The sequence below is a fragment of the Epinephelus fuscoguttatus genome, linkage group LG1, assembly GCF_011397635.1.
Source record: "Epinephelus fuscoguttatus linkage group LG1, E.fuscoguttatus.final_Chr_v1".
In the NCBI taxonomy this organism is placed as follows: Eukaryota; Metazoa; Chordata; class Actinopteri; order Perciformes; family Serranidae; genus Epinephelus; species Epinephelus fuscoguttatus.
Window position 1 is genome coordinate 19,072,862 of NC_064752.1, and position 27,059 is coordinate 19,099,920.

Sequence of the window (27,059 nt, forward strand, 5' to 3'; positions counted from 1 at the left end):
GGGGCTGTGCAACAAAGGGATGCAGTCATGGAGTGAATGAAGTGAGTCAGCGGGTGGGTATAACAAAACAGATAAAGGGGCCTCTTGTGCACTGCCAAAGAGAGCAGTGAAGTGTGCAGTTAAAAGTTGCTGCTGTGTACCCGTGAGTCAGTGCGAGTGTCAACGTTTGATTCGGATGAGTAGGCAAGGGAAAGCATCTGTGTTGTTGAGTGAAAGTGTGAAAAGACTTTTTAAAAAAATGGTTTGGGCATGTTGAAAGTGAACATTGGGTTATTTAGAGCAGGCTGGTCTCTGCTGTGAGACAGAAATTAGTGAAGATATGGCCGGGAGTGATCCTGGCGAGGTCTGACCTATCAGTGAGAGGAGCAGGTGTGTGTGACAGTTCAGTGGAAAAGGTTGACTGACTTTTAAATAAGAGGACAAAACTAGTCTGACCTTGATGATGCAGGATGAGAGAACGGGTAGAGGACGAGGTGGAGCAAAACACACACACAAATGGAGAGAAAGATGGGGTGAAAGCTGGGTGAGTTCTGAATACAGAGAGTTCTCCGTGCACCTTCTTGATGTGGGCGTAGTCAATGAGGCGGGCATAGGCGCTGGTGCCAGCGATGATGAGCTTGGGCCGGAACAGCTTGGCCGTCAACTCCATCTGGTCGTAGTCTATAAGTCCTGTTGCAGTCTGCAGAGACACGAAGAGGGAGACAGATTGAGGAGAGAGTGAGGGAAAAAAAGAGGTAGAGAGGGAGGAAAAGAAGAAGTGGAGGATGAATATGAGAATATTAGAGGGAGAGTAAGGGTCAGGAGGAAAGAAAAAAGGAACATGAGAGGATGAAAAAAAGTTGTCAGATATCTTGAGGATCAAGAGCAAACATATCAACACGGACGAGAGATTTTTTTTCCATTTGAAGCTCATTTGAAGCAGCTGCATTTGAAGTACTTTGGCTACCTTAAAAGGGGAAGGAATTTATCGAAGGGAGACATTTCAACCTATCATATCAAGGAGGAAGATGGAGCAATTGCGGTAATGCACTCCTACTTATCCTAATTCAACCTTTCAGGGATCACCTCAAGTGGTGTGACGAGGCCGAACAGATCAGAGGTTGGTTTGGAGATTGTATCTACTCTTTTTATTCAAAAAAGCAATTTGAGGTATGTGCTAGACAATCCATTGTTCGTGGGGTTGTACATCTGGGGCACATGAAATGAAGTCAGGCTGGAATACTCAAATGACCAGTGAGTCTTGAACCTGAACCTCCAGTTTTCCCCCTGTATTCCTCCTCTAAACATCGGAGCAGAGAGACAATACAGGCAAGAGAAAAAGAACAGGATGAGCGGAAAAACAAAGTGAGAGACAGAAAGGATGGAGAATAAGGGAGACACAGACAAGAGAAAGAAGTGAGGAAAGGAGGAGGGAAAGCTTTATTTAGACAACCTGATAATCTCCCATCTCCAGAGCACATCTATGGATGCCCCCTCACTCCATCAAGCTGCTCATTGTGAAGACAGAGCCAGTGGTGCTGGCCAGCCTGTCGATTTCCCATTATCTCTCTCGCAGAGGGGTCCTGCCTGCCCATACATCAGCAGGTCTGGACATGCAGACTCTCATGGCCATCCATCAGCTGCTACCAACACCACCACACAACTATGACCCCAGGAATAAAATACTATACACTAATACACGATGCACCCACATCTGAGGGACCCTGGTAGAACAGATCTCGATGCTGCTGGAAAACAGCACATTGAATATTTTACGTATTATACTAAATGAATAGGACTGTATAGTTGCATTGTGCGAGAGGAGGCACATATATCAACCAAACACCTGTGTTTATGGTGCTTTGTCACCAAGCACCTGCCAGTGAGTGCTTGTTAGGTTGAGGTTTCTGGAGTTAGACACTGAATCCCAACCCACACTGCTTTGTGTTGTCCCTTTGGGGGCACAAACGCTAAAAAGATTTCCCAAAAAGGGATCGCAACATTTCTCCTATACCCTTCTCCACTGTTCATTTAAATCAATACCCTGTCACTAAATTGTGTTTTTAGAGGAAAAACCAAGTCAAAAATATCTGGCATAAATTGAGATATTTGTGCTTATGGATGATTTGTAATTTCTTGTTCTTGTCTTGTTGTTTAAGTCAATGACAACTACAAAAGTAGTTAAATGTCCAATATATATTGGCAGAAATTGAATGTAATGTAATAAGTACGATTTATTTGGTTTATAATCACCTGAAAATGAGAATCATTGTGTTTTTGTTACCTTAGAATGAGCCGTTTATATCTACGTACGGAGTGGGTTCTCTTCATGTTGTTTCTACTGTAGCCCAGAACAGACAAAAAAAAAAACAAAAAACAAAAAAAAATCCTGGCTCTAGATAGGGCCATTTGCATTTTGCGTCGGCCACCCTTGTTCTCCAACACGCTTGGCATTCGGCGGAAGTTTCAGTTGGTTGCAGTCTTCAACCTCACCACTAGATGCCACTAAATCCTACACACTGGACCTTTAAAGAAACAAGCTGCTCAGTTTGATCAAAATGAGCAACGTGTTGTTACTCCAAGTTTTCAGAGTTGATAACTATTGATCAGGCTGTCTGAAATTGTCGTGCACTATACTGTCAACATAATGACAGCAATAGAAAAACAAAAGTATGGTTTAGTGTAAGCAGCATATATACTACATATTTTGGTGGTACAGCTGCACACTGGCCTTTCTCTATTCTTTAACAGTTCTCTCCAAGTCTCTATAACAGTAATCTCACAAAGCCAGACCTGATAGCTGACCCCACCATACGTAATTCCACACTCAGGAAAAAACACTCTGTGACTGGTTTAAAGAAATACAAACAACCCAGTCGTCTTGGGAAGCCTTAAGCCCAGGATGCAGCAACAGTGCCTTTGCAAAATTGTAACACACAAAGAGTGGAAGGGCAGAATTCAGTCTGAAATAGGCGTCCAATGGCAGGCTCACAGGCACGGTCTACATCCTGTGAGCTGGACTGCTGCTACAGTGAATTGCAAAGACAACTAGAAACATTTTATACACAACATACTGTACAACATATTCACTTTACACAAAGTTTGTGTTTGTCTATAAATACCAGCAGAATTTCTTACTTCACCCTACATCTGTAAAATTAAGGGCAGAAACTGACGCAGAGCTGATCAATAGTGCTACAGAAAGATGGGAGACCTTGTACAGTGTAAAGTGCTGCAGCAGAACAAGCAACACTTCGCACAAGCAAGTGTCAGACATTTGAGAAGCCTGTGGTCCCCGACACATGGGCAGCTCTGACCAACAGTACTGGTCATGTGGAAGTCACAACAACAAACTCTGGGAAAAACTTGCCTGCAGTTATCTGGACATTATTGGAATTTAGACAACTTCTTTCATTTAACACTGAAAGAGGGTCAAAATATATGAATGCAAAAAAGTATTTTCAAATATTATTGAAGCTGCATCTGCCTCACACCTTTTCTGACATTATAACATAACACCTTTATCACTGTTGACCGATTCCCATTGATTTTACTACTGATAATGTTCCTCACCATTGCCAAAAAGGCTGACAGTTCATCTCTGTTATAACAGAGTCCACATCTGTTGTTGTTGACCAGCTATTGTAAGCTGAAATCAGTAGTAGGGGTCTCTACTTACATTTAGCTTGTAAGGCATGGACTCAAAATAGATTGAGGTTGCAGAGATCCTCTTCACATCAGACATGTAGCCATGGGTCAGACTGTGGTGTAAAAGAGGAACGTGAAAAGAGATGGAAAATCAGAAAAATCAGAAAATCAGAAAAAACGTTACATTACACTGTGCAAATGACAAACAAGTGTTGACTCATGAGGATACTGAGGTATCAGAGAGAAGTGTGAGGGAAAGAAGTAAAATAAGTAACACAGTGCAGGTTAGGAATAAAAAGGAAAGCAGCTGTGACTACTCACTGTCCTCCATCGGGCAGGTCCAGGCCCATGATGCGGTCATGGGGGTTGAGCACAGCGGTGTAGACGGCGAAGTTAGCGGGGGAGCCAGAGTATGGCTGCACGTTGACGCCCCACAGAGCTGGGTCCAGGTCAAAGGCCTCCAAGGCTCGTTTCTGACACAGCAGTTCAATTTGGTCGACCACTTCTGCTCCACCATAGTATCTGAGGGTGGGAAATGGGAAAAAAAGACACCCATAGGCCATTTAGTAACAGATGCATCACTCCTACAAATAACCTGCTGGATTAAGCTTTACAATTCATTCAATTTAAAACTGCAATAACTGACTTTTTTGGCCACTTGTGGACAGCAGGAACAAGTTATAAACACAACCCTGACATATTATATTATTATTATTTGTTAGCTAACAGTTGCATATTTAAACATCCAGCATTTATAAAGCAACATTTTCAATCACAGTTGCGTTTCTGGTCAAACAGGTCCAACATTCACCCTTTTCAGCTCTGTTTTTGGTCTCCACCAACCCGAGAGAAATATCTGGCTCTTTAGCTGCTACTTACTCCACTATATTCACCAGCTAGTCACTAACCTTGTTTGTCTACTGTTTGGTGCTGAGCAGGCAGTGTACAGAAGGTTTTTAGACCCATTTCACTGGACACATATGCCTGCTGTGGCAGAAAACGACGCTAGTGGTGAGAGTGATGCAGGGTATACACTGGACAGATCGCCAGACCATCACAGGGCTGGCACATAGAGACAATAGATATATGGGTAATTTAGAATCACCAATTAACCTAACCTGCATGTCTTTGGACAGTGGGAGGAAGCCGGAGTACCCAGAAAAAACCCACACTGACATGGGGAGAACATGCAAACTCTGCACAGAAGAACTCCCCCACCCTGGGTTTGAACCAGGAACCCTCTTGCTGTGAGGCCACAATGGTAACCCCTGCACCACCACACCACCAATCAAATAAGCTGCAGTTGCTAATATGGACAAACAAACTGGAGAGGCTTAGGCTTACAAAGCAAGGGCTGGTTTTAATCTTCGTTCAGTTAAATAATGATCTTAGCAAGTGCTTTGATCAAATGGCCATTTTTAATAAAAACCCAACTAACATCACCCCAAGTGGAGACATTTTTATTCGTCCTTTCTTTTCTTCCTCATTTGTAATGTTACATATTCAACATTTTCTTTTCTTTTTTTTGGTCATTCAGTGGGATCATTTCTCCAAGATTAATAAGGTAAGAAGGGACACTGAGATAGACCAATGATATTGGGCCTCATTCACAAACAATGTGTACGCACAAATCTGTGCTTAAACTGTGCGTACGATCGTTTGACGCACAAATCCAGGATTCATCAATATTTTCTTACCCGAATTTGTTCTTACTCTACGAACAAATTTAGAAGTGCCTCAGACCATGTGTACGCACAAATGAGGAAGGCCAAACTGACTTAGAAAATGCAAACATACCTTTTAAGTCCATGCAGAGTCTATAAAACCACATTCATGAAAAAGAGACTTAATTAACATTTTTTTAAATAATTAATTTACTAATATATTGGCCAAATGGATTAAATTACCATGAAACTGACACACGTTCACCCTCATCATTGTGACAATTAAAATATTAACAATAACATGAACAGAAAAACTATCACTCCATCAGCATGCAGATGATCTGTAATGCCGACTGCCATATTCTTAAGGCTGTGGCCCGCTGGCCAGGAGGCACCCACGACTCATTTATTTCGCAAAACAGTACAGTGGGAATGCGTTTGGAGGCAGGGGCTGTGAGAAGTGGATGGCTTGTTGGTGAGCATCTTTTGTTCTAGTCTTTATTTCAATTGTTTTAAGTTAGTATTTTCAGTAAGTCTCTATTCCGTTAATGTTAAAATGTTATATTGTTTGGGTGACCGGGCATATGGCCTTAAAACATGGCTGATGACACCATACGCAAACCCTGAAACCCCTCAAGAGGTGAGCTATAATAACATACATGCCCACACACGTGCCGTAGAGCGTACTTTTGGCGTGCTTAAGGGCTGTTGGATGTGTTTGGATCAGATATGGCCGGTGGCAAACTACTTTATATCCCCAAGAAGGTGTGCAAGATCATCCTGGCATGCTGTGTCCTCCACAATCTTACAATGACCCATGGCATTCCTGTAAGACCCGGCGCCATCGCTTCTAACAAACTGTGAAATTTACTACTTCTCTCCTCGCGTAACTGCTTCCTTCATTCATGAATCAACTCTAGGCAAGCAGTTTCCTTATATGGAGAAATGGGGGTAGTAGTAGTAGTCGTGGTAGTATGCTGATTGCAGATCGCGGACACGCGCCTGTCAATTTAGAATGGTTCTGATTTACTAACACAGGCACGATGGTGAGAACAAAATTGGCCGGTACGCACGTGTCATGAATCCGACGGTGATTTTGCACAAGTACTTATTTTTTGCGGAGAGTAAGAACATTTCTGCGCAGATATTAGTGAATGAGGCCCATTGAGTTTGTCCATGAAACATTCCCAATCTGGTAGACATAGGGTGCTAAAATAATCCTTTGACATGCCAAAATCTAGTGTTTTTTTTGCTAGCTACAGGCATTTTGTTAGCATTTCAGTGCTTGGTTAGATATTGTGGTGCCAACTGTTTCCCCTCCAGTGGCCGTGGTTTTCAGTGTATGACGCGTTAAGTTCTGTTTCCATAGCTTCTGTAAGTTTCAGCAATATCCGTGACCAATCTTACGCTGTTCGTCACAACCAACCAGAGCAACCCAGACCAGTGTCAACCTGGATCTACCACAGCAGATCTGGGACACATCAGGTGGAAATACTCATCAATCCTTTCCAGTGGAATTACAGATGAAGGAGCAACAGATGGCTACAGTACAAACCACTCATTCAGTGAGATCATCATTTTGTTTCATTACATTAAAGTGCAAACAGCAGATGAGTAGGATGGGGGGGGCTAAAAACTGAAAACATATTCAGTGGGAGGGAGATTATGGTAGGCTTGTATTCCAGGAATCAAAGGTATCAAATGAGAGGCATTTCAAAACATGTCAGCTCTCTGTTTGCTGCTGATAAATGTGAATTATCTGAGGGAAATAATAGAAAATAGGAAAACTGGAAATAGAAAACATGCAACTATCAGCCTGGGCACTGAATTCCTCCAATGTATCCCCTCAGGAATCTTCTTTGGCAAAGCGGAGGCTGTGGATTATTGGCTGTGTGGTTGGCATGTACTATTGTGGGGCAAGCTAGAGAACACAGTATAAATCAGTCTGTGTGTGTGTGTGTGTGTGTGTGTGTGTGTGTATGTGAGTGAGTGTGTGTGCGCACGCATATCTGTAACAAATATCCTAAAGCAGAGAATATCAACAGTGTTAATAAGCTGGGGTGTGGCTGAATAAACACACTCACCTTCTCCCTGGGTAGCCTTCAGAGTATTTGTTGTTCAGACAGGAGCCCTGAGCTTCCAGAGCTGCTCGACTGCAGAAATTCTGTGGTGAGAACACACACAAGCAAACACACACACACACACACGCACTCAGATCAATGACGCGAGTGGACAGAAGGGACAAGGACGGCAAATTAAAGTCTGTTAAGTGATAGTGAGAAATCCCCCTCCAGCTAAAGGCAATCATTACAGTATTGAACCTCTGGACTTCCATAGACTAACACTCTGCACTTCACAATGCTTATCACCTCGCTGCTGGAGGAAACAAGATAATGTAATAAACTTTTCTGCACATGCTGAGAAACATTGCTGAGGCCCTTTTTTAATCATTTTGCAATGCATTTTCCAAGAAAAATACATTTTAGTGTGTATGGTTTGCTGCAAAAGGAGCGTAATAATACCACACAAGTTTTCCTTTATGTCTTGTCCGTGTGCCAGAAGACAAAACAGATGTCAGGTATTTCTGTTTCATACATAATACCAGTCACTGGTACTGGACTCATTCACTGACACATCTTATTTGCCTGATTTCAACAGAGTTATTCCTTTGATGTATTTGACTTGACTTCTTAATGCTGCATTTCCTCTTTGAGAGCTGGATCAATTTTGATTCATATTTTGTTAAACTATTCTGTTTAAGTCATCTTCTAAGCAAAAATAACAAACACTACTTTGTTATAGCTCCTCAAATGAGAGGATGATTCAGTTTTTCTTCATCTCCTGTGATTATTAACCTGAATATCTTTGGGTTTTAGACTCTTAGTTAGAAAGACAAATAATCTGAGTAGTCATTTTAAGGACCAAATCGCTAATCAAGTCCATAACCAGTAAATTAATCAATAATGAAAATAATTTTTAGCTGCAACCCTAATTGCTACTAACTAGGAATGTTCCTAAGGACTTATTTCTCTGACGCTTACATAGACGTTTAATCTTAGACTAGTCGACAAGTCTACCGCAAAGAAAACACTCATAAAGCTGTCAAAACTGAGCACAATTTTATCTATAAGGTTAAACACTGTCAGAAAAAAACTTTGTGTACATTATAAAAGCCATCTGTAATTGACTTTGCCCTGTGTATTATGAACATTGCACATTATCCTACAAAATAACATGACACTTATTAAAACACAATATTCTTAAGGAAAATAAATCTTTAGGAAATGTGTGTGATTATCACAGCATTTTAATCAGGTGAACGCAATCACATAAAATAATAATTGAAATAAAAATGTAACTGACTAATGCACATGCCTGATTTCTAATTCATTAATAATTTTTATATGATTTGTTGTTTTTGTTTTGTTTTGTTTTGTTTTTATGTATATATGTATGCATCTCAGTACAAGCAGGTGTATATATGATTTTTCTTTATTTTTGTTTTTATTTCTTTTTAATTTTTATTTATTTATTTTAGTTAGTTTTTTTAAATTAAGCTGATCTAAAATTACTTGCTTGTTTATATTTGATCATATGTTTGTGTAAGTTTCTCCTTTCACCAAGAAAGTTTTGTTTTAAATTACCAAAAAGCTATATATATATATATATATATATATATATATATATATATACATACATACATACATACACACATATTTATTTTATTTTATTTTATTTATTTATTTATTTAAATGGTTTAACCCACTAGTATTTCTGGTATGACTAGCAAGGGTAGCAACGTCCACACTACAGCTTCAATCCCCCTGATCATATGATTCCTCTTTTTGAAATTCTTCTCCTAAGACTTCCTCTTTTTTTTTTTAAAGAGTAAAATGTTACTGTTGCTTGAAAACTTTATTTAAACTTAAGTATTTTGTTCATACTGGAGAAAAAAAAAGGTTGTCCAGTCCACCAACCTCTCTCCGCACTGTGTCCAAATTATGTGAAAAAAAACAACAACATTAAAATATGAATTTTTTTTTTAAAAAAAGGCACCATGTTAGATAAATAAGACTCAGATTGGGACTGGGTGCAAAATAAATGTGATTGGAAAAAAGCCCCTGAAAAGCCAATGGAAACACTGCACTTAATCCTGAGCTATATAAATGAGTTGGAGTGACTACCTGTTACATATCCTGCACAAATGTCTGCTGTCTGGACGGTGTAACCGACTCTGGATACCTCTTTTGGAACAGCCTCCTGACAGTTACTGTACCACTTAAGATAAGATAAGATATACTTTATTGTCCCTAAGGGGAAATTTGGCTTGGGCAAAAGTGCCGCACACAGCTGCAATCAACTTACTGTATATTATCGGTCTGGCCAGTAATAAAGTGTGACACAAAACACACACAAACACAAAGGGTACAGTCTGCGCTCCACACTCACTCTCTCTTATTGAGGTGTGTGTGTGTGCGCGCGCTGTGTGTGCGCTGTGTGTGTGGTTATGCTAATGCTTCACCTGGAAGCCAAAAGGAGATCAAGGGAGATAACAGCTCCAGTAAAAGCTCTCTGCTGCGTCCGTCTGTCATGCCGACGACTGTGCATATATTACAAAAGGAAATGCATTTGCTTCTCAGTGTCTTGAAGTGGGTGAGCAGGTGTGTGTGTGTGTGTGTGTGTGTGTGTGTGTGTGTGTGTGTGTGTGTGCCGACACGTGGTGAAATGTATGTCTTTTCATTCAAGGAATGCCTGCCTGAGCTGTACTGTGATGTGCCTTGCAGAGTGAGGTGGGGAGGAGGCAGAATGAAGATATCAGCTTTATCTCACACTAGAGCGGTCAGGCTTTGTGTAGAGAGGGGGCCGATATACTCCACTGAACAACTACTGTGGTGAAGAAGAAACAGGAGGAGAGAGAAACAACACGAGATAAAACCTCTTCTGCTTTTTTGAATAGTAAAATTTTTCCATTTCACACCATCCAGCCCTGGAATGAAAACAGAGAGTGAACCCAAATGTTTCTGCAGCGGCTGAGCTGTTCTTGCTTACAGACAGTAAAGTATACTGTGAATATTTCCACTATTTAAATAAGTCTGAATAGCTTGATATGAATTTGTTTTTGTTGTTGTTTGGTTTTGTAAACAACACTTGTCAGAGTTCATGATATTTGTTTTATGACTCAGTACTGTACAGTGTGAGCCCTGATAAACCACTGATAAAAGCTTCTCTGTCGATGCTGCCAGCAGTAGAATGGACGAGATGATACAACCAGAAGTCCATTCATTCATTCATTTATTTTGCCAAATCATTAATCAGAGGAGATGAGGCGTTCTCAGCTATCTGCACTGCCAACACACAAGGGAGGTCCTGCCAGTTTTTACAGGCATTGAGAGTTTAGAGTGTCTTCCTTTGAATGAGCCAATGCAAATTGGTATAGGACGGGTCCTTACACCGATCAGACAAAACATTAAAACCACTGGTGGGTGAAGTGAATAACATTGATCATCTTGTTACAGTGCAATGTTCTGCTGGGAAACCTTTGGGTCCTGGCATTCATGTGGATGCTACTTGACGCGCTCCACCCACCTGAACACCGTTGTAGACCAAGTAAACCCCCTAATGGCAACGGCACTTGTCGATGGCAGTGGCCCCCAAGCAGGACAATGCACCATGCCATAGCACAAACACAGCTCTGGAATGACCACAGGAATGGGACGAAGAGCTCAAGGTGTCAACATTGCCTTCAAATACCACAGATCCAAATTAGATCGAACATTTGAGAGATGTGCTGGTACCCCCGATCCACGGTGGGTGCTCCTTGGACCAGATTTGGCTCTGATCTGTCAATGCAAGGGGCCAATTGAGGTGGTTCGGGCATCTGATTAGGATGCCTACTGGGCGCCTCTATTAGAGGTGTTCTAGGTATGTCCAACTGGTAAGAGGCCCCATGGCAGACCCAGAAAACGCTGGAAAGTGTTGCTGAGGAGAGGGCTGTCTGGAATACTTTGCTCAGCCTGCTTCGGATAAGCGATTGAAAATGGATGGTTGGATAGATGGATAGATGTCAATGCATGGACACAGGACCTCTGAAGGATGTCCTTTGGTGTCTGGCACCAGGGCATTAGTTTCAGATATTTTGAGTCACGTGGGTTGTGAGGTGTGGTACAAGCACATCTTACAGATGTTTGATCAGATTGGGAGCCAAGGAATTTGGAGGCCAGGTCGACACCTTAAGCTCCTTGTCACATTCTTCAGGCCTCTCCTGAGCAGTTTTTCGTGGTGAGGCATTGCTCATTGTCCTTGTACCTGGTCTGCACTGGTGTTTAGGTGAGTAGAGCTCGTCAGGTGGCATCCACGTGAATGTCAGAGCCAAGTTTTCCCAACAGAACATTGCATTGTAACAAGACGATCAACATTTTTCACTTCACCAGTGGTTTTAATGCTTTGGCTGATCAGTGTATTTCTTACTGAAGCCTGACAGAGTGATAAATATTTTACTTTGTGATTCAAACCATCTGACAGCATGTCAACTCATTAGCAACATTTTTAAGGCACTGGCAAAAAATGTCCTTGACGAAGTCAAAAACATTAAAAAATTACAAACATAACATCATTCGTATCTGAAAGATGTCATACCTCAGATGCAATGAGCTCCAAACCGCGGCACTGCCTGTCCTTCTCCTTTATCAGCAGATCCCACATCTCAGGGTCGTCCTGAGACAGACTCTCCTGGCCTGTCCATGCACGATCTTCATCCGCTGCACGGGTGGCGGCATGCGACTGCTGGCAACGTACACTGAGACGAAGTGGGGCTCGCTGGCACAGTGGCTGTGGGCAGAAGAGAGGTTGCAGGGTTGGGGTGTATGATGAGAAAGAGGGAAAAGGATCATTATAGAGTATATTAGTTTTATATAGGTATGACAGTGCTTGTGAGCACATTCTTTAATACTAGATCATTGCACTAAAATGGATCTCATGACGACTGACATAAGTCGCCAAGCTTTTTTTTTCATCCTGCAGATTTAGCTATTTAGCCAAAATCTTATGGATGCACTGAAAAAATCGATAGCTTTAATGAAAGTACGGTAAAAGAGCAAGACTACAGAATGTGCTGAAAGATTTCTAATGTCATCAGGAACATTTACCAAGATAAGAAAAACATTTTAAATGTGCATGTGTTGAGGAAGTAAACAATTAAATATGCATTTTGGAGACATCAAGATGTTAGATGGAGAATGTATGTGATGATTTTACATATTTGAGGTGATACCCTGATTTGTCTCAAATAAATAAGAGACATTTCAAGTCCCCTCCTCTGTTCCTCATACACTCTAATATGTGGCCAAGTATAATTAGAAACTGGCGTGTTTGCATGATATCAATAATCAGCATGGTTGTTCAATTATGCCTCTATCAGCACTTCTACAAACTGAGGGACTGACTTTTACAGCCTCAGTGTACCGAAGGAGGCATACAGAGAACAGATTCAGCACTTCCTGCTTATCTAATCTGGACCGGAGTTGGCGAGTTCTCCTGATGCTGCTGCTGCAATGCCGGATCGTGTGAGTGTGCAGAGTCCATACAGTTTTCACTGTCTCTGTCTCTTTTTTCTAAGTTGAACATGAATCCAATATTGGCTTTAATTCTGGTTCTTTCACTGACTTGGTGTTGCTGCAGAAGATTCTTTGCATAGATAATATAGGCACCAAAAGATGATCATGTATTACAGCTGTATGTGTGCCCGCCTTTATAAACCTGAATCAACAGGGAGGACACTGTGTGGGAGAACACTCAGAGAAATGTATCTCTGACAGGTTGATTGCCTTCAAAACAAATTGGCTCTCTCCAGTCATTTAATCAACAATATGATGATGACTGTTGAGATCAATCGCACCACAGCCAACATGCAGTTATCATCTGTACAGGTGTGCTGGGGTGTGAGGGACAACCTCCCTTTAATAGCACCATTAAAAAGCAATTAACACAATGCTCAGGACTGGTTGAGGACACCCATGTGAGGGGGAAAATGCAATTTATGCTTATTTCATGTATTGTAAAAAATGTTTGGGTATTTCATTATTTGTAGTGGCTTTATAGCTCTGTAAATCCAGCAAAGAAACCAACTCTGTAGTTTCAGACGTTTTAAGACAAAACATTAAGAATGTTAATGTTGGGCAGAAATAATAAAAGCCGTCGGCCGACCATAGTGTCATAATTCAACATCCTTTGTAAAAAACAGTTAATAAGGATCCTTTATCCTCAGGAACAGCTTGCAGATAGCTTATCTACTCCATTGCTGTTGGGCCCATCCTCTCTACTCCGCCTCTTCATCTGCTCCCCGGGGGTGGCAGAGGGGGCAGTGGTGACACACCAGGGGAGGCAACTGGCACATTAATGGCCGATTTCTAACAGTCTCTACTCTGGCCTTCTGTCACCGGTGGCAGTGTCGATGGTGGAAAAGGGGAGAGGGCCCCCCCTCTGGGTTCTGGAAGAAGATGAGGGCCTGGGGAGACAGGTTGGGTTGCCTCTGAGGACAAGTTCCTCGCTGAGAAATCACACGGGTCATTAAATCTTGACGGGAACTGTCCTTCGCTGTCTGTGCTTGAGCTGGGACACACCGAGGCCAGGGAAAGCAGTGGCAGAGAACCCAACACAAGCCAACACTGCCATGGTTATAGCGTAACTGACAACTGCAAAACAGACAAGGGTGCCTCTCCCCATTCCTCCTCCCTGCCTCCTCCACCTTCATCCCTGCTTTCCTTTTCCCACCCTCGTCCTGTCCCCGTCTTGTCACCCGACGCTGCTAAGCACACCCAGCCAAGTAGCACTCATGCAGCATTTTTAATACTTCGTCTTGTCATGGATATCACTTCCACTTTTCCAGATGGAACAGCACTGGGCTTAAACAAGCAACACAGGTCAGTCCCTGTGGTCTGCCTCCCCTCTTTCCTGCCTCATCTCGCAGCCCTGATCATTATGGGAGATTAATTAATAAACACAAGATAAACTGATCTGGGAAAAAGTGAGAGCCAAGATACAAGAACCAAATATGTCACAGTGGGACTATTTTTAGGCGACAGATGATGCTGTCGTTTGAAGGTGATCTTGATGAAAACTGTGCTGTGAGAAAAGGGGCGGGATAGGCCACATCAACCTGGGCGCCGAACACGCGGTAATGGCAGAGTCACAGATGCACTGCAAACTGCGTGACAATGACAAGGTAATCGTTGGCAGTTTACCTTTTCTGTCAAACATCTGTGCCCAAAGACCAATGGTGGAGAGGAAGAAAGGGGAAGAGAGAAAATCATTTCATTAATCCTTGTTTGGTATTATCTTTTTTTGCCCATTTCCTGAGGAAGCTGCTGAGGCGAGTCAATTTTACAGATGACTGCTGTCCATCAGTGGCTATACCAAACAACAATCAGCCAGGTAACAGAAACAAAACAGAAGGGACTAGAGAGGTGAAACAGTGAGGAAAAAAAAAAAGATATGTAAGGTTGGAGAGAAGAAGTGTCAACAGGGCAGCAGCATCCGTCAGTCTGACACGTAGTTGCCTCTTTCTCTGTCACTGACTAATAGCAGGGCTGTCCGTTACAAATTGCCCTGTGATTCAGTCTAGATAACACCAGACTGAGAAATCTGGATGGGGTGAAGAGGCGTGAAGGAACGGAGGCTGAGTCCAGGGCGACTCCACTCTATTCGGGTCAAAGGGTTGTCAGGGTGACAATCAGAGACTTAAGCAATGCCGGCAACGAAGCCAATCTCCAGGAGGCGTAGGCGGTGGAACGATACATTTATGCTTTTCACAACACGTCTTGTGGTGAAAGTGAAAGAGCTCTTCACTGAGCTTACAGGTAACTCCAGGTGTCTAGCTGCATGATGAAGCTTGTACTGTTGACGTTGTCAGGGTGAGTACACAACGCTCTCATTGTCTCTGTCAGGTGAAGTTAAGTAAATCAAAAACAGAAACACTTAACAAGGTTTTCCTGCACTGCAAAATCATGTTTGGGCTGCCTAAAAGCAATTTATAGCCATCTTAATATCACTTGATCAGTCATAAAACTTACTGTACTTTCATATCACCAATAAAAGGAGTGAAAATCAGTTTATGTTGGTTTCAATTCACTGGAAATCGAAAGAAAATGATAAGGGCTGTCTGGTGTGTGCAGCAAACTTGACCTGGACTGCAACTTACAATAATCATCAATTAATCTGCCCATTATTTTCTTGACAATCAACTGACCTTTTTATCTATAATGTGTTAGAAACTACTGAAAATGACTTGTATACTTTCCCATGGCCCAATGTGACATTTTCACACAATTAAATATGTAATTTAAATTGATATAAGACAGCACGTCCTTAAATTTGAAAAGCCTGGATTAGCATATGTTGACCATTTCTTTAAAGGTATACTAAGTAGGAATTGTCACTAACTGGTTCAACACAGTATCATCAGCTAAAGTAAAAGTGAAAGCCAACCCCAGATTTCCTCCGCTTGGCGTTTCGCCTCGCAATATTTGTGCCTTTTGGTGCTTTATCCGCAATTTCTTTTTGGCTACCTCTTTGATGCCTGCTGCTTACGGTCTGGCACCTGGTCGCTACTTTTAAAAAAGGAGTCTTATGTGGGGCTGGAGCCTATTCCAGCTGACATTGGGTGAGAGGCAGGGTACACCCTGGACAGGTCACCAGACTATCACAGGGCTGACACATAGAGACAGACAACCATTCACGCTCATATTCACACCTACGGGCAATTTACAGTCACCAATTAACCTGCATGTCTTTGGACTGTGGGAGGAAGCTGGAGTACCTGGAGAAAACCCACGCTGACACGGGAAGAACATGCAAACTCTGCACAGAGGGTGTCCCCCACCCCAGGGTCCAGCCAGAAGCCCTCCTGCTGTGAGGCGACAATGCTAAACAATGCACCACCGCGCCAGGTGCCACCAAATGTATTTATCCTTTCAACAACTCACTGAACTGCTCTACATGTGCTTCACTTGGATGCAGACAACTTGAGTGTGTTTTTGTGTCCATGAAGATGTAACGCCTAATACATGCATGAGGTACACACAGCAGTCGTGTGAAGTATCCCAAGACACCGGCAGATGTTTGTTTGTTTGATGTGTCTGTAGGCTGGTCTTGACATGAGGAGCACTTGAAAATTCTGAAGGTAGTAGCAGCCATCTTTCATGGAACCCCCAGTAGCTCCGAGCAACTTACAAACATCACTGCTGAAGTTAAAAAAACATGGATCAAGCCATGAAACCGGGCTGAAAAATGTGTGCTACTGTTCTGCTCCTGTTAAATGAATAAAACTGAATTCAAATAGCTAAAGATGAACTCTGCTGGGACAGTGTAATGGTAGTCCATATCAAAAAGTGACGTGTATAAAAGAATTAAATTGGAATTTTAGTGGTGTTGGTGTGGGAGGTGATGAAGCCAGACAGGCTGTGTTTAGGGTGACAGTGAAAACTAATTCTGAGCCAACTTAAATAAGGGGGTTAAAAAAATTCTCAAAGCGTATTGTTGGGTAATACTGAATTCACCAGTGCCAATCTGTTGGTTTATGTTGGCAACATACAAATGAAAAAATGTAACCTCATTTCTAACTGAATCAGCCTCTGATTACTGTAACTTTAAGAAATGTTGGAGAAGCAGTTTCAAATCTTTTTTTCCCAGAACCTCAAACAATAGCATAATGAGTAGGAGTTGTGCACCAAATTCCAAAGCAGCTGGGCCTTCTCACCGACAAAACACAAAGCTCTGCAAATCTCTCATCATTCAGTACCCAGCATAAAAAAGTGAAAGAGTACTTCTAGTATTGATTTTGTAAGTTACTCTGAATTGTGGCTTGAGTATGCAACATAACCAAAGATGCACTGCAGCTAAAATGCCTATGGAGGGAAACTTCATGGACAGAAAATAGCATTTTTTTTAACATTTAAAACCAAACATTTTGTTCAGCCTTGATATTCGGTAAAACCAGAGGAAGATCTGGAGAGGTAAATAGTTTCCTTTACAGTCTCTCTTTCAGTCTAAATGAGTGTCACCTTTGTGGTTACATCACTGGCATGTTGACTGTCCTCCTTTTCTAGTTTTCTCCTGCCTAGACTAAGGTCCCACCAGTGAATCATTATCAGAGAGAAAGATAAAAAAACAGCTTAAGGCATGGGATCGTCACCTTTCAGTGTTGTTACTTGCCTCTATGTTCACACATTTACACACTTATTACTGACGATTAAACATAATCAAGTGTTAAGCACGGCAATACCTAAAAGTCAGAGATATTTGAGCAGACAAACTTCGGCCTGCAGTTCCCACAAACACTACTGATTCCAGTACAGACATACAGCAGTATATCTAACTTAATTTTAGCTAATTTCATTTCTTTAATTACACAAAATGTCTCACAGAACAAGCTTTAAATATATATATATATATATATATATATATATATATATATATATATATATATATATATGTATGAATCCGTGATTCTGTATTACTCACACTGACTTTGCTTGACTGAAGTTCACTTAAATTTGTGTCATTTTGAAGTCAAAGGTTCCTCAAAATGTTCAGAATTGAAATGTCTGGGTGCTTTTCCTACCACTATACCAGGGATCGGTCAACATTACTAACAGATCTAAATGAGCATACATTTATATGTTTTAGCACTAGGTAATTATTCTGCAGTGGCCTTTTTTTGATTATTTGGATCTTAAATTTTGCTGCGTTGCAGATGAAAGCAAACAAATCCATACACTATTAAATATTCTGTTTTTCCCCTGAGACTTTTTCCTTGTTGGATTTGGAATCCACAGCTAGTCTAGCTAAGAGGACATAAGACTACTGTAGCCATCACTAGTGATGTTTTAGAGGAAAACGCGCCAAGCCGAAGACTTATGATTCATATTTTAGCTGACCAAATGTTTAAACGTTTTTGAAATCAGTGTATAGGCTACACATATTATGTAAGAATCATTTTAGACCCACAACAATAAATAAAGCTGCACGTTGCCTACCCCTGCACTATACGTTGAATCTAAGCTTGAACATCTCTGAAGGCCTGTTTTTAGTAAGAAGTGATCATCATGTCCTGAATTCAAAAATTCAAATTCAGCAAAATCCATCTAATTCAAACATCATCTGCACAAGCACTGAGTTCTTTCCATTCAAAAGAAAACAGCTTATAGAAGAGTAGATAAAAATCTGTGAAGAAATGCCCTCTTTAACAAGAGAAAGCAATGTCGTTAGAATTAACAACTGGGAACCTTGCTTCTTTGGTCTCTTGTTCTGAGACAAAGGTTTTTAATAATGAGATTAGTAATTACTTGAACCGACTATGGAGTCTTTGGAATCTGTTACCTGCAGCTGCTGGCCTATTTAGGAGCACACACCCCATCATGGCCAAAGCAACTCGCTTGCCTCGTAATAACATTCTCAGCAACAGATGAAGTACTGCTTAACACCCGTGTCACAAAAGTTGAGCACCCCTTATCTTCAAACCAAACTAAAAACTGTCCTCATACAAAAAGTATGTCAGCAGCAACAAATAACTGCACAAGGCCTGACATCTTCCTCTGTCTGTAAGGACACTGCGTGCCTTAACCACAAAGAAATAAAAGTCTTGTGAGTCCTTCTGAGATTCAATAAAGCTGCACACTTAACCACTTACCACCAAATAGGAAAAGCATGCAAGCATGTGAATCAGTCGGCTTAATGGGAAACTTCAAACACACTGACAGTGACTTAAAAAACTAGGTCTGAACACATGCCACAAGATTTTGGCACAAACTTGGCATAGCCTAGTTGTTTCAGAGAAACTACATGAAATCTGCACTTTCTCCAAAATGGGTCACTTCATAAAGTTCAGAATTTGGATATTAATAGCCCTCAACCAACTTTTTCTCCCAACACCTCCATCACCCCGATGTCTCCACTCATCAAACAACTTGCTAAATAAAAAAGCTGTCAAATGACTAAACTTCATCAACTTTGAAATGAGATTACTGGGCAACTAATATGTAATATGAAATGCCTGTTAGGGATGTTCAAGACTTATTTCCCTAACATTTAAAGCAAATTGACTAGTACATATGTAAGAAAACACTCAGAAAACAGTCAAAATTGAGCACATTTTATCTATAAGGTTAAACATTGTCTGTAATAATATTATAAGAAACATTTAAAACTGTTAATCACATTTTCATTGTCCAAATCATATTTTAAATGCTGCTGAAATGTGTGGCACTTCGCACCATGCATTATGAACACAAAATATTTACCTACAAAATATGACAATACCTTACTAAAAAGCCTCAAAGTTAACAAATAACATTCACTTCAAACAATATCCTTTAGGAAAATAAATCTTTAAGAGACATGTCTGATTATTACAAATGCATTTTCACTGGTTGAACGCAAACACAATAATACTTCTGTTGCCAACTAGCGAGGGTAGCAATGTTTAACTAGTTCAACTAGTTTACGTATCATGCAAATCTCTAATGCATGTATCAAAGGGAAACAATGACTACAACTGTTCTGACAAGGAAGCAGACTTTTAAGATAATAAATTAAATAGATAAAAATAGTCTAGAATCAACAGCACAATGTGATCTTGTACGTCATTACATGTTTGTAAGTAATTTAATGTTAAAGTTGAATTATTAACACTGAATCAAAGTACATGAAGGTTATAATGTTCAGTTTTTGTTAGGTCTGGTTTTGAGAAGTGTTCACTTAACTTCACAGGTCATTTTGGTGTCTTCAGATTGTGGTGCTGTTGAATTTGTATATGTCATACTGAAAGATGTGTCAAATATTGTTGCCCAAACCATTTATACCAACAAGAGTAGATACAATATTAGAGTTTTATCATTAGTTTTAGCTACCTGGTAACATAGTGTATAAGGTAAGTGGACCTTTGAGCTCTTATTCACCATATATACTGAGATAATATCCATATCAGGAAGTTAAGCTTGCAGCTCCCCTACTGTGATACAAACTACAATGAGGAATCTGCTGACACTGCTGAAACAATGACCACTACTTTGACAAAAAACAACAGCCTTATCTGTTACATAATTATCTCAAAGTGTGAGGTTAATATTTTCTTGGTGCCTCTTCTGCACATTTCAGCCTCGTTTTGCACTTTGAACGTTATTGTGGGGCCCTTACAGTACAGCATTGTCTGTTAACCTGCACGTACATTATCTGTGTTGAGTTATCATGAATGGGGCTTTTTACTTGATCTCATAAAACCTTTTTAAGTGAGAAAACAGTGTGTGTGATGCTGATTAACTGCTGAATAATTTCATGATGTTTTTTAACTAAATAAACCGAAAATGTGTCGAAAAAGTAAAGTTTCTGGTGACACAGAGATGTGTTGTAATCCGTGCTGTATCCCCACATGATGAAACGGAACAGTCGCTGTTGCATCATTGCACAACTACAGCTATGTAACGTTCACTGACAGTTAGCCTGCTAGCTTACCTGCTAACTAACAACCACCAAAGATGTCAAAATGCAACAGGAGCAGTGCAGAAATGATAGCTAGCTGTTAGCTGCTGCAAATATCCCTCCATTTGGTGACTTGCTGAAACACAGGTGAGCAACTTTAAAACCCCCCACGACTAACGTGACTGCCGTTAAGCTAGCTAACAGTTACACCGCACAGAAGCGATGTTACCAAACTCAAACGCACCGTCAATGAAACCATGACACAAAAACAGCTCTTTAAGACATATTTACCCGTGTGAGTTGTCTGATAGCGAAGGACAGCATGTTTGTAGGTCTCAGACCAGATGAAGAAGCAGCACAGCCAGGCGACACACCGCTGACAGGCTCCGAAAGGGCTGTTTGAAGTTGTTGGCAACGGCTGGCTACGTTTATCCTGCCGCAAGGGCTGATGGGAGTTGTAGGGCTTTGTGAGGACATGGCCCAAACCAGCTGTGTCGTGTCCCCGTGTTACCTATCGTTTCTGCATCCGCCTCTCACTGTCTTCCAGTGTTTGAGGAAGTAGTCTCTAACTGCAGGAAAAGCAGAAATACAGCAGTGTGAGAAACAGGCCAACTCTGTTATGAGTCAAAGTCCTGCATTCAATATTTAACTCAGCCTGGGTAAAACTACAAAAGTATCTGCATGAAAATATACTTTTAAGTATCAAAGTAATAGTGTGTCTACTCATTAAGAAAGTGTATGTATAAGCACCATATGTCAGGGGGACACTTGAGCAGTCAGAGGTTTGCTAAAATAAACATCATAAGGTCTTCTTTACGATACCACCACAGAATCAGGCCGCAAGGGTCCTTAGGTATTTCACCCACTTGACCCAGAATTTAATGAACACATTTTTCAGAAGATGAAGAGAAAAGGTAATCTTTTCTATTGCATGAATATCATTTACAATATCTATCCACTCCTCTATTGTCGGGGGCTCAGGAAGCAGCCAGCACCTTGTGAGAGCTTTCTTGCAAGCAGATATCAAAATGCCAAAATTACCATCATTTTTATCTTATCTTGCAGCTGGTAAAGGTGAGGCTGTAATTACAGCTACTATAAATACTGCTGTAGCTTAATCTATGACAATATATCATGATTTATTAGGTCATTTATATTGGTATTAATAATCTGAATCTGCAAAGTAACCAAAGATGTAAAATAAATGAAGGCTAGTAGGGTAAAAGGGTAATATTTGCCTCTGAGATATAGAAAAGTACAAGTATTAAGTAGCAGAAAATGGAAATACTCAAATAAGTACCTTAAATTTGCACTTAAATACAGTACTTGAGTTAATATACTTAGTTACATTATCACAACTGATGACTAATTTGCTTCAGTGGTGGAAAAAGAACTTCTATCTGAAGTAAAAGTAGATACCACAGTGTAACAAATACTTGGTTATCAGTCAAGATTTTAAGTATAAGTACATTTGTATTGTTATTACATATATTTACCAAAAGTGAAAGTACTCATTATGAGGAGTGGCCGGATTCATTATGATGTAGGCTCCATTATATCATGTGATTCTCACTGTTGATGCATTCATGCGTTCACTCATGCTGTAGCTGCAGGGCTAAAGGAGTGTTGAGTGATTTTATTTTCCTGCTCACAGGGCGACTGATCCTGTTACAGACAAGCAGTTTTAACATATTCATTATTTTGCTGCATATGCTGTTATTTTTCAATAAATCCCCCCAAACCCGGCTCTTCATTTTGAAAGTGATGTGTGAGTGTACTGTATGTGATTATGTGTGACGGCTGTGAACGCTCACCACACCTCTCAAATCTAATAAAGCAAAAACATTTCAATCATCTCGCTTGCTATACAAACAATTCTTTGTCGTGAATGATTTGTTTGCTTAGATGAACGAGTTTAGCATTTAGAAATGTAATAAAGTGTCCATGGGAAATAAACTGTACTTTAGTGGTGGGTGAAACTTGCGGAGGGAGGTTCCTGAGTGTTGAGCAGACAGTTTTAACAGATTTAGACACTTGTGCTTCAGAGTAAGAAGGTTGACAGCTTGAGTCTCAGCCCCCGATGCCCCCTTTGTAGAGTCTGGATGCTTCCTGTGCTCCTTTGGTGACCCATTTGTCTCCCAAGACAACACAAGACAAGTCGGGTCGAGTGTGACTTTAAATTTTCAAAAAACAACCCCATGACTATCAGGGTGACTTTGTTTGTCAGTCTCTGTGCAAATTGTTCCTAGTGCGCTGTGCTTTTTGTCATCAGCCCAATGAATGCTGAAGAAAGGCACCACATCCTTTTGTCCCACAGTATAAATAAGTGGAGGAACCACTGCCAACTATGATTGGCATTGTCCCAGGTTTAAGTTCAGGCGGAGACTGTTGCCTCTCATTTCCTGCCATACACCCTACATCTACTATCACTTTACTGATAAAACAAAACATAATAAAATAAATAGATAATCTATCATAAAGAAAATGGATTAATGAAAGAGGGGAAGGAAGGGTCCAGTTTGGGGACCTCAGAAATGCATTTCTGCTTTTTGCAGATGATGTGTTTCTGTTGGCTTCATTACACCATGACCTCCAGCATGCACTGGGGCAGTCGAGTGTGACGCGGTTGGTATGAGAGTCAGCACCTCCACATCTGAGGCCATGGTTTTCTGCCATAAACCGGTGGATTGCCCCCTCCAGGTTTGGGGAGAGTTACTGCCTCAAGTGAGAGAGTTTGCATATCTCGGGGTCGGGTAAGAATGCAGCATGAGATGGATCAGCGGTTTGGTTCGTTGTGGTGAAGATGGACCTGAGCCTGAAGGCGAAGCTTTCGATTTACTGGTCCATCTACGTCCCAACCCTCACCTGTGGTCATGAGCTCTGGGTAGTGACCGAAAGAATGAGACCGCAGATGCAGGCGGCTGAAATGAGTTTCCTCTGTGGGGTAGCAGGGCTCAGCCTCGGACATCAGGAGGGAGCTCAGAGTAGAGCCGCTGCTCCTTTGCGTCGAAAGGGGTCAGTTGAGGTGGTTCGGGCATCTGATCAGGATGCCTCCTGGGCGCCTCCTGTTAGAGGTGTTCCAGGCACGTCCAACTGGTAGGAGGCCCCGGGGCAGACCCAGGACACGCTGGAGGGATTACATATCTCATCTGGGCTGTGAACGCCTTGGGGTCCCCCAGGAGGAGCTGGAAGGCGTTGCTGGGGAGAGGGATGTCTGGGGTGCTTTACTTGGCCTGTTGCCCCCGTGACCCCGGCCCTGGATAAGCAGATGAGAATGGATGGATGGAATGTTTGGGGGAAGCATGAAAACCTTTGGCAACATAATATCTCAAGAATAATGTTCTGGATTTAAAGGTCCCATGATATAAAAAAGTTTAGATTTCCATGTCGCTTTCATTATAAATTAGGTGCTTTATAAATACTGTGAATGTATCAAAGTGCTCGATCCACAGAGACTGAGTCGTCAGAGTTTCTCTGAAGTTATGATGTGACAAGTGTGCTAGGTAAAGGTAGAAACTGCTGCTGCAGGTGTGGAAGACCCGGAAACACTGACCAATCAGAGCAGACTGGGCTTTTTCGTGAGGGGGCTTAAGGAGACTGGTGCTAACTCGGAGCGTTAGAGACAAAGGGTGAAATCAGGTATATTCAGGTGACAGTGTGAGAAAAGTAAGGTTTTTTTTTTTACATTAAAGCATGTAGCAAGTATGAACCTGAAAATGAGCATGAGATGGTTAATATTTAATTTCTAACTGGTGTTGCCTCATGATTAAACATTTTCCCATATTAGAAGTTGAAAGATTTTTTTTTTTTTTTTTTAATGTATCACCACATGTGTTTATGACAGTGTCAACTATTGCGTGCTGTCAGTCTGAGACACCAGTTCATTTACACGTCAGGATTAGGAGAAGCATGTGGCACCTAACATCATCTTTTTCTTTTTTTTAAACTAATTTTCAGCCTTTCAGTTTTTTTCTCCAAAGGTATCAGAAATCTGATGTTCAAAATAATTTTGGACCCATTTTCACTTATTAGGTCCAATATCTCAAAAGTGTTCCTGTCATTACACTGCATTGTCTATACAGTTGTACCACAGAGTCAGTGATTAAAGTAAAGTGGTGTTGTTATATGCTGCTTAATATTCTTTATTAATATTCTGTGTTCGCCACTTTTATTATTGTATTTACCTTTTTTTGTGTGTGTTTGTTTGTAACTTCCACCTTTGTTTCTTCTGTCTAATATGTTTTTGCCTCTGATCTCTTGTTTAATTCTGCCTTAATTTCTGTTTGGCCTTAGTTTGGCATCATTATTTGGCTTCTATCGTTATATTGTTTCTGGGGTTTCTTGCTTCTGCTTTGCTTTGTTTTTTAACACTTTGTAAAATCTGTTTTCAAAAAGTGCTATATAAATAAAGTTATTATTATTATTATTATTAGTTATTTTTTAATACAAGCATTATCGTACTATAGTGAACTTTCTTTTTGGGCTTTAAAAATCCATTGATCTGGATTGATATATCGATTCAATGATCAACAATCCAATATTATAGTTGCAAAATGAAAATATCGATGCATATCTTAATTTTTTATTCACGCCTTTATTTTGAAATTCTGCGTCACTGTTAAACAGCAGCAGGCCGTCGGCAAGCAGCCAAGAAAAATGATAATGAAGTTAATAATGAAGTTAATCAGTTAATTACTCTGGAATCAATCAGCAGTGAAGAAAAATTTTCGATTTTGAGGAAATTAGGGGTCAACAGACAAAACACATGTCGTATGTAAACTATGCTGTCATGAGATAAAACAGGACGTAATGTTACCTGCCTGGTCGGGCACTCCGCTAACTTCTCACTACAGTAAATTAGATGCTCCATTTCAACGTTGGGCTAAAAAAAAAAACCCCAAAAAAAACCCTGCATGCCAGCTAAAATTCAGCTGAGCTGTTCTGTTAGGAGATGTAGTGACTTAAACTAAATGGTGAATAATAAAAAGTATAAATGATACATGCAATTTGTGAAGCTATGAGTAGAGGAAGACTCCACTAGCTGCTAGGCTAATTTATGCAGTGTAAAGGTGCTTTTGCCAATGATGGGTGACAGGAAAAAAACTATTGCTTTGTTTGTAAACCTCGACAGTTATTACTGTCCTGAATTTGATAATTTTGTTAAATTATGTTGTTAATTTATGTTTTATGGCTGTTTTGTCTTCAGGGTTTTGAGACAGATAGACCTGATGTTTTAGGAAAAAGATGATGGTTTGGGTTAAAATGAAAACATTTCTTTCAGAAAAGGTCTTTTTGTCAGAGAGCACTGAAGGTTAACTTATCTCATGTGCTGTTTTAAGTGTGTTAGTGAAATCAGTTTAAAGTGAACTTTTACAATTATCTATGTGGTGTTTTTATCTTTTATGGCCAAAAGCAAAAGAAGAAAGGCGTGGCAGCTTCTTCTGTAACTCATTCATTAATTTTCTGTAACCTCTTCTCCTGTCAGAGGTCGCAAAGGGGCTGGAGCCTATCCCAGCTGACACTGGGCGACAGGCGGGGTTCATCCTGGACAGGTCGCCAGACTATCACAGGGCTGACACAGAGAGACAGACAACCATTCATGTTTAGAGTTTGTTCTCCTGTAATTGATTTTGTGAAATGGGCAGATGATATCATGTCATATCGATCGCAGGCCCATTAATGCTACTTAATAGAAATGTGGCAGACTTTGTAATTTCAACAAATATCATATCATTGTTCAAAGAATCGATTTATTATATCGTGATCAAACTGGTGATTTACACCCCCACTGTCTTTTGTAGTTGAGTGGAAATGTAAATTCTGGGAAATATATCTGAACACACACACAGCCACATGTATACGGACACCAACACAGGAGAACATAAGGATCCGTCCACAGCAACTCGTCCGGTGATCCTTCACCTGCCCACTGTAGACAATCTGTGTAACACAGAGGGGAACTCCAGAGAAACTGGGTTGTGGCGAGTCCATCAATCTCTGTGTCCCGACTATCCACAGCAACCAGTGTAAGATACATGGATCTCCCGGGACCTCCATCTCAACGTCATTGATCAAAAGCATAATAGGGTATCGAGCCACGGTGAGATGAAGATTCAATTAGCATCGACTGTGTGTTTTCTAATGAAATTCTGAGCACCATTATCGTCAGATCAGAAGTGTGGGGAGCAAAGAGCCAACGACTCTGACGCTGGGAGAGGAAAAAAGGGGAGTTTGTGAACGAGGAAGAGGAGCAACAGACTGAGATATTCGCACGGCGGTGGTGTTCCAGGTGTGTTT

At 40.9% G+C, this 27,059-nt stretch overlaps 1 protein-coding gene across 1 annotated transcript in view; it reads right to left on the reverse strand.

The window, feature by feature from the left end:
- The window catches only part of shmt2 (serine hydroxymethyltransferase 2 (mitochondrial)), a 32,174-nt gene extending 10,920 nt beyond the window's left edge, over positions 1-21,254 (reverse strand). The window contains exons 1-6 of the mRNA XM_049587218.1: positions 21,054-21,254; positions 11,928-12,119; positions 7,376-7,455; positions 3,949-4,149; positions 3,659-3,740; positions 557-679 (exon numbers count right to left, since the gene is read on the reverse strand). Of these exons, the coding sequence (XP_049443175.1) occupies positions 557-679; positions 3,659-3,740; positions 3,949-4,149; positions 7,376-7,455; positions 11,928-12,119; positions 21,054-21,239 (864 nt within the window). The 5' untranslated portion in view covers positions 21,240-21,254. The remainder of the gene's footprint in view (positions 1-556; positions 680-3,658; positions 3,741-3,948; positions 4,150-7,375; positions 7,456-11,927; positions 12,120-21,053) is intronic.
- Positions 21,255-27,059: the final 5,805 nt, after the last annotated feature.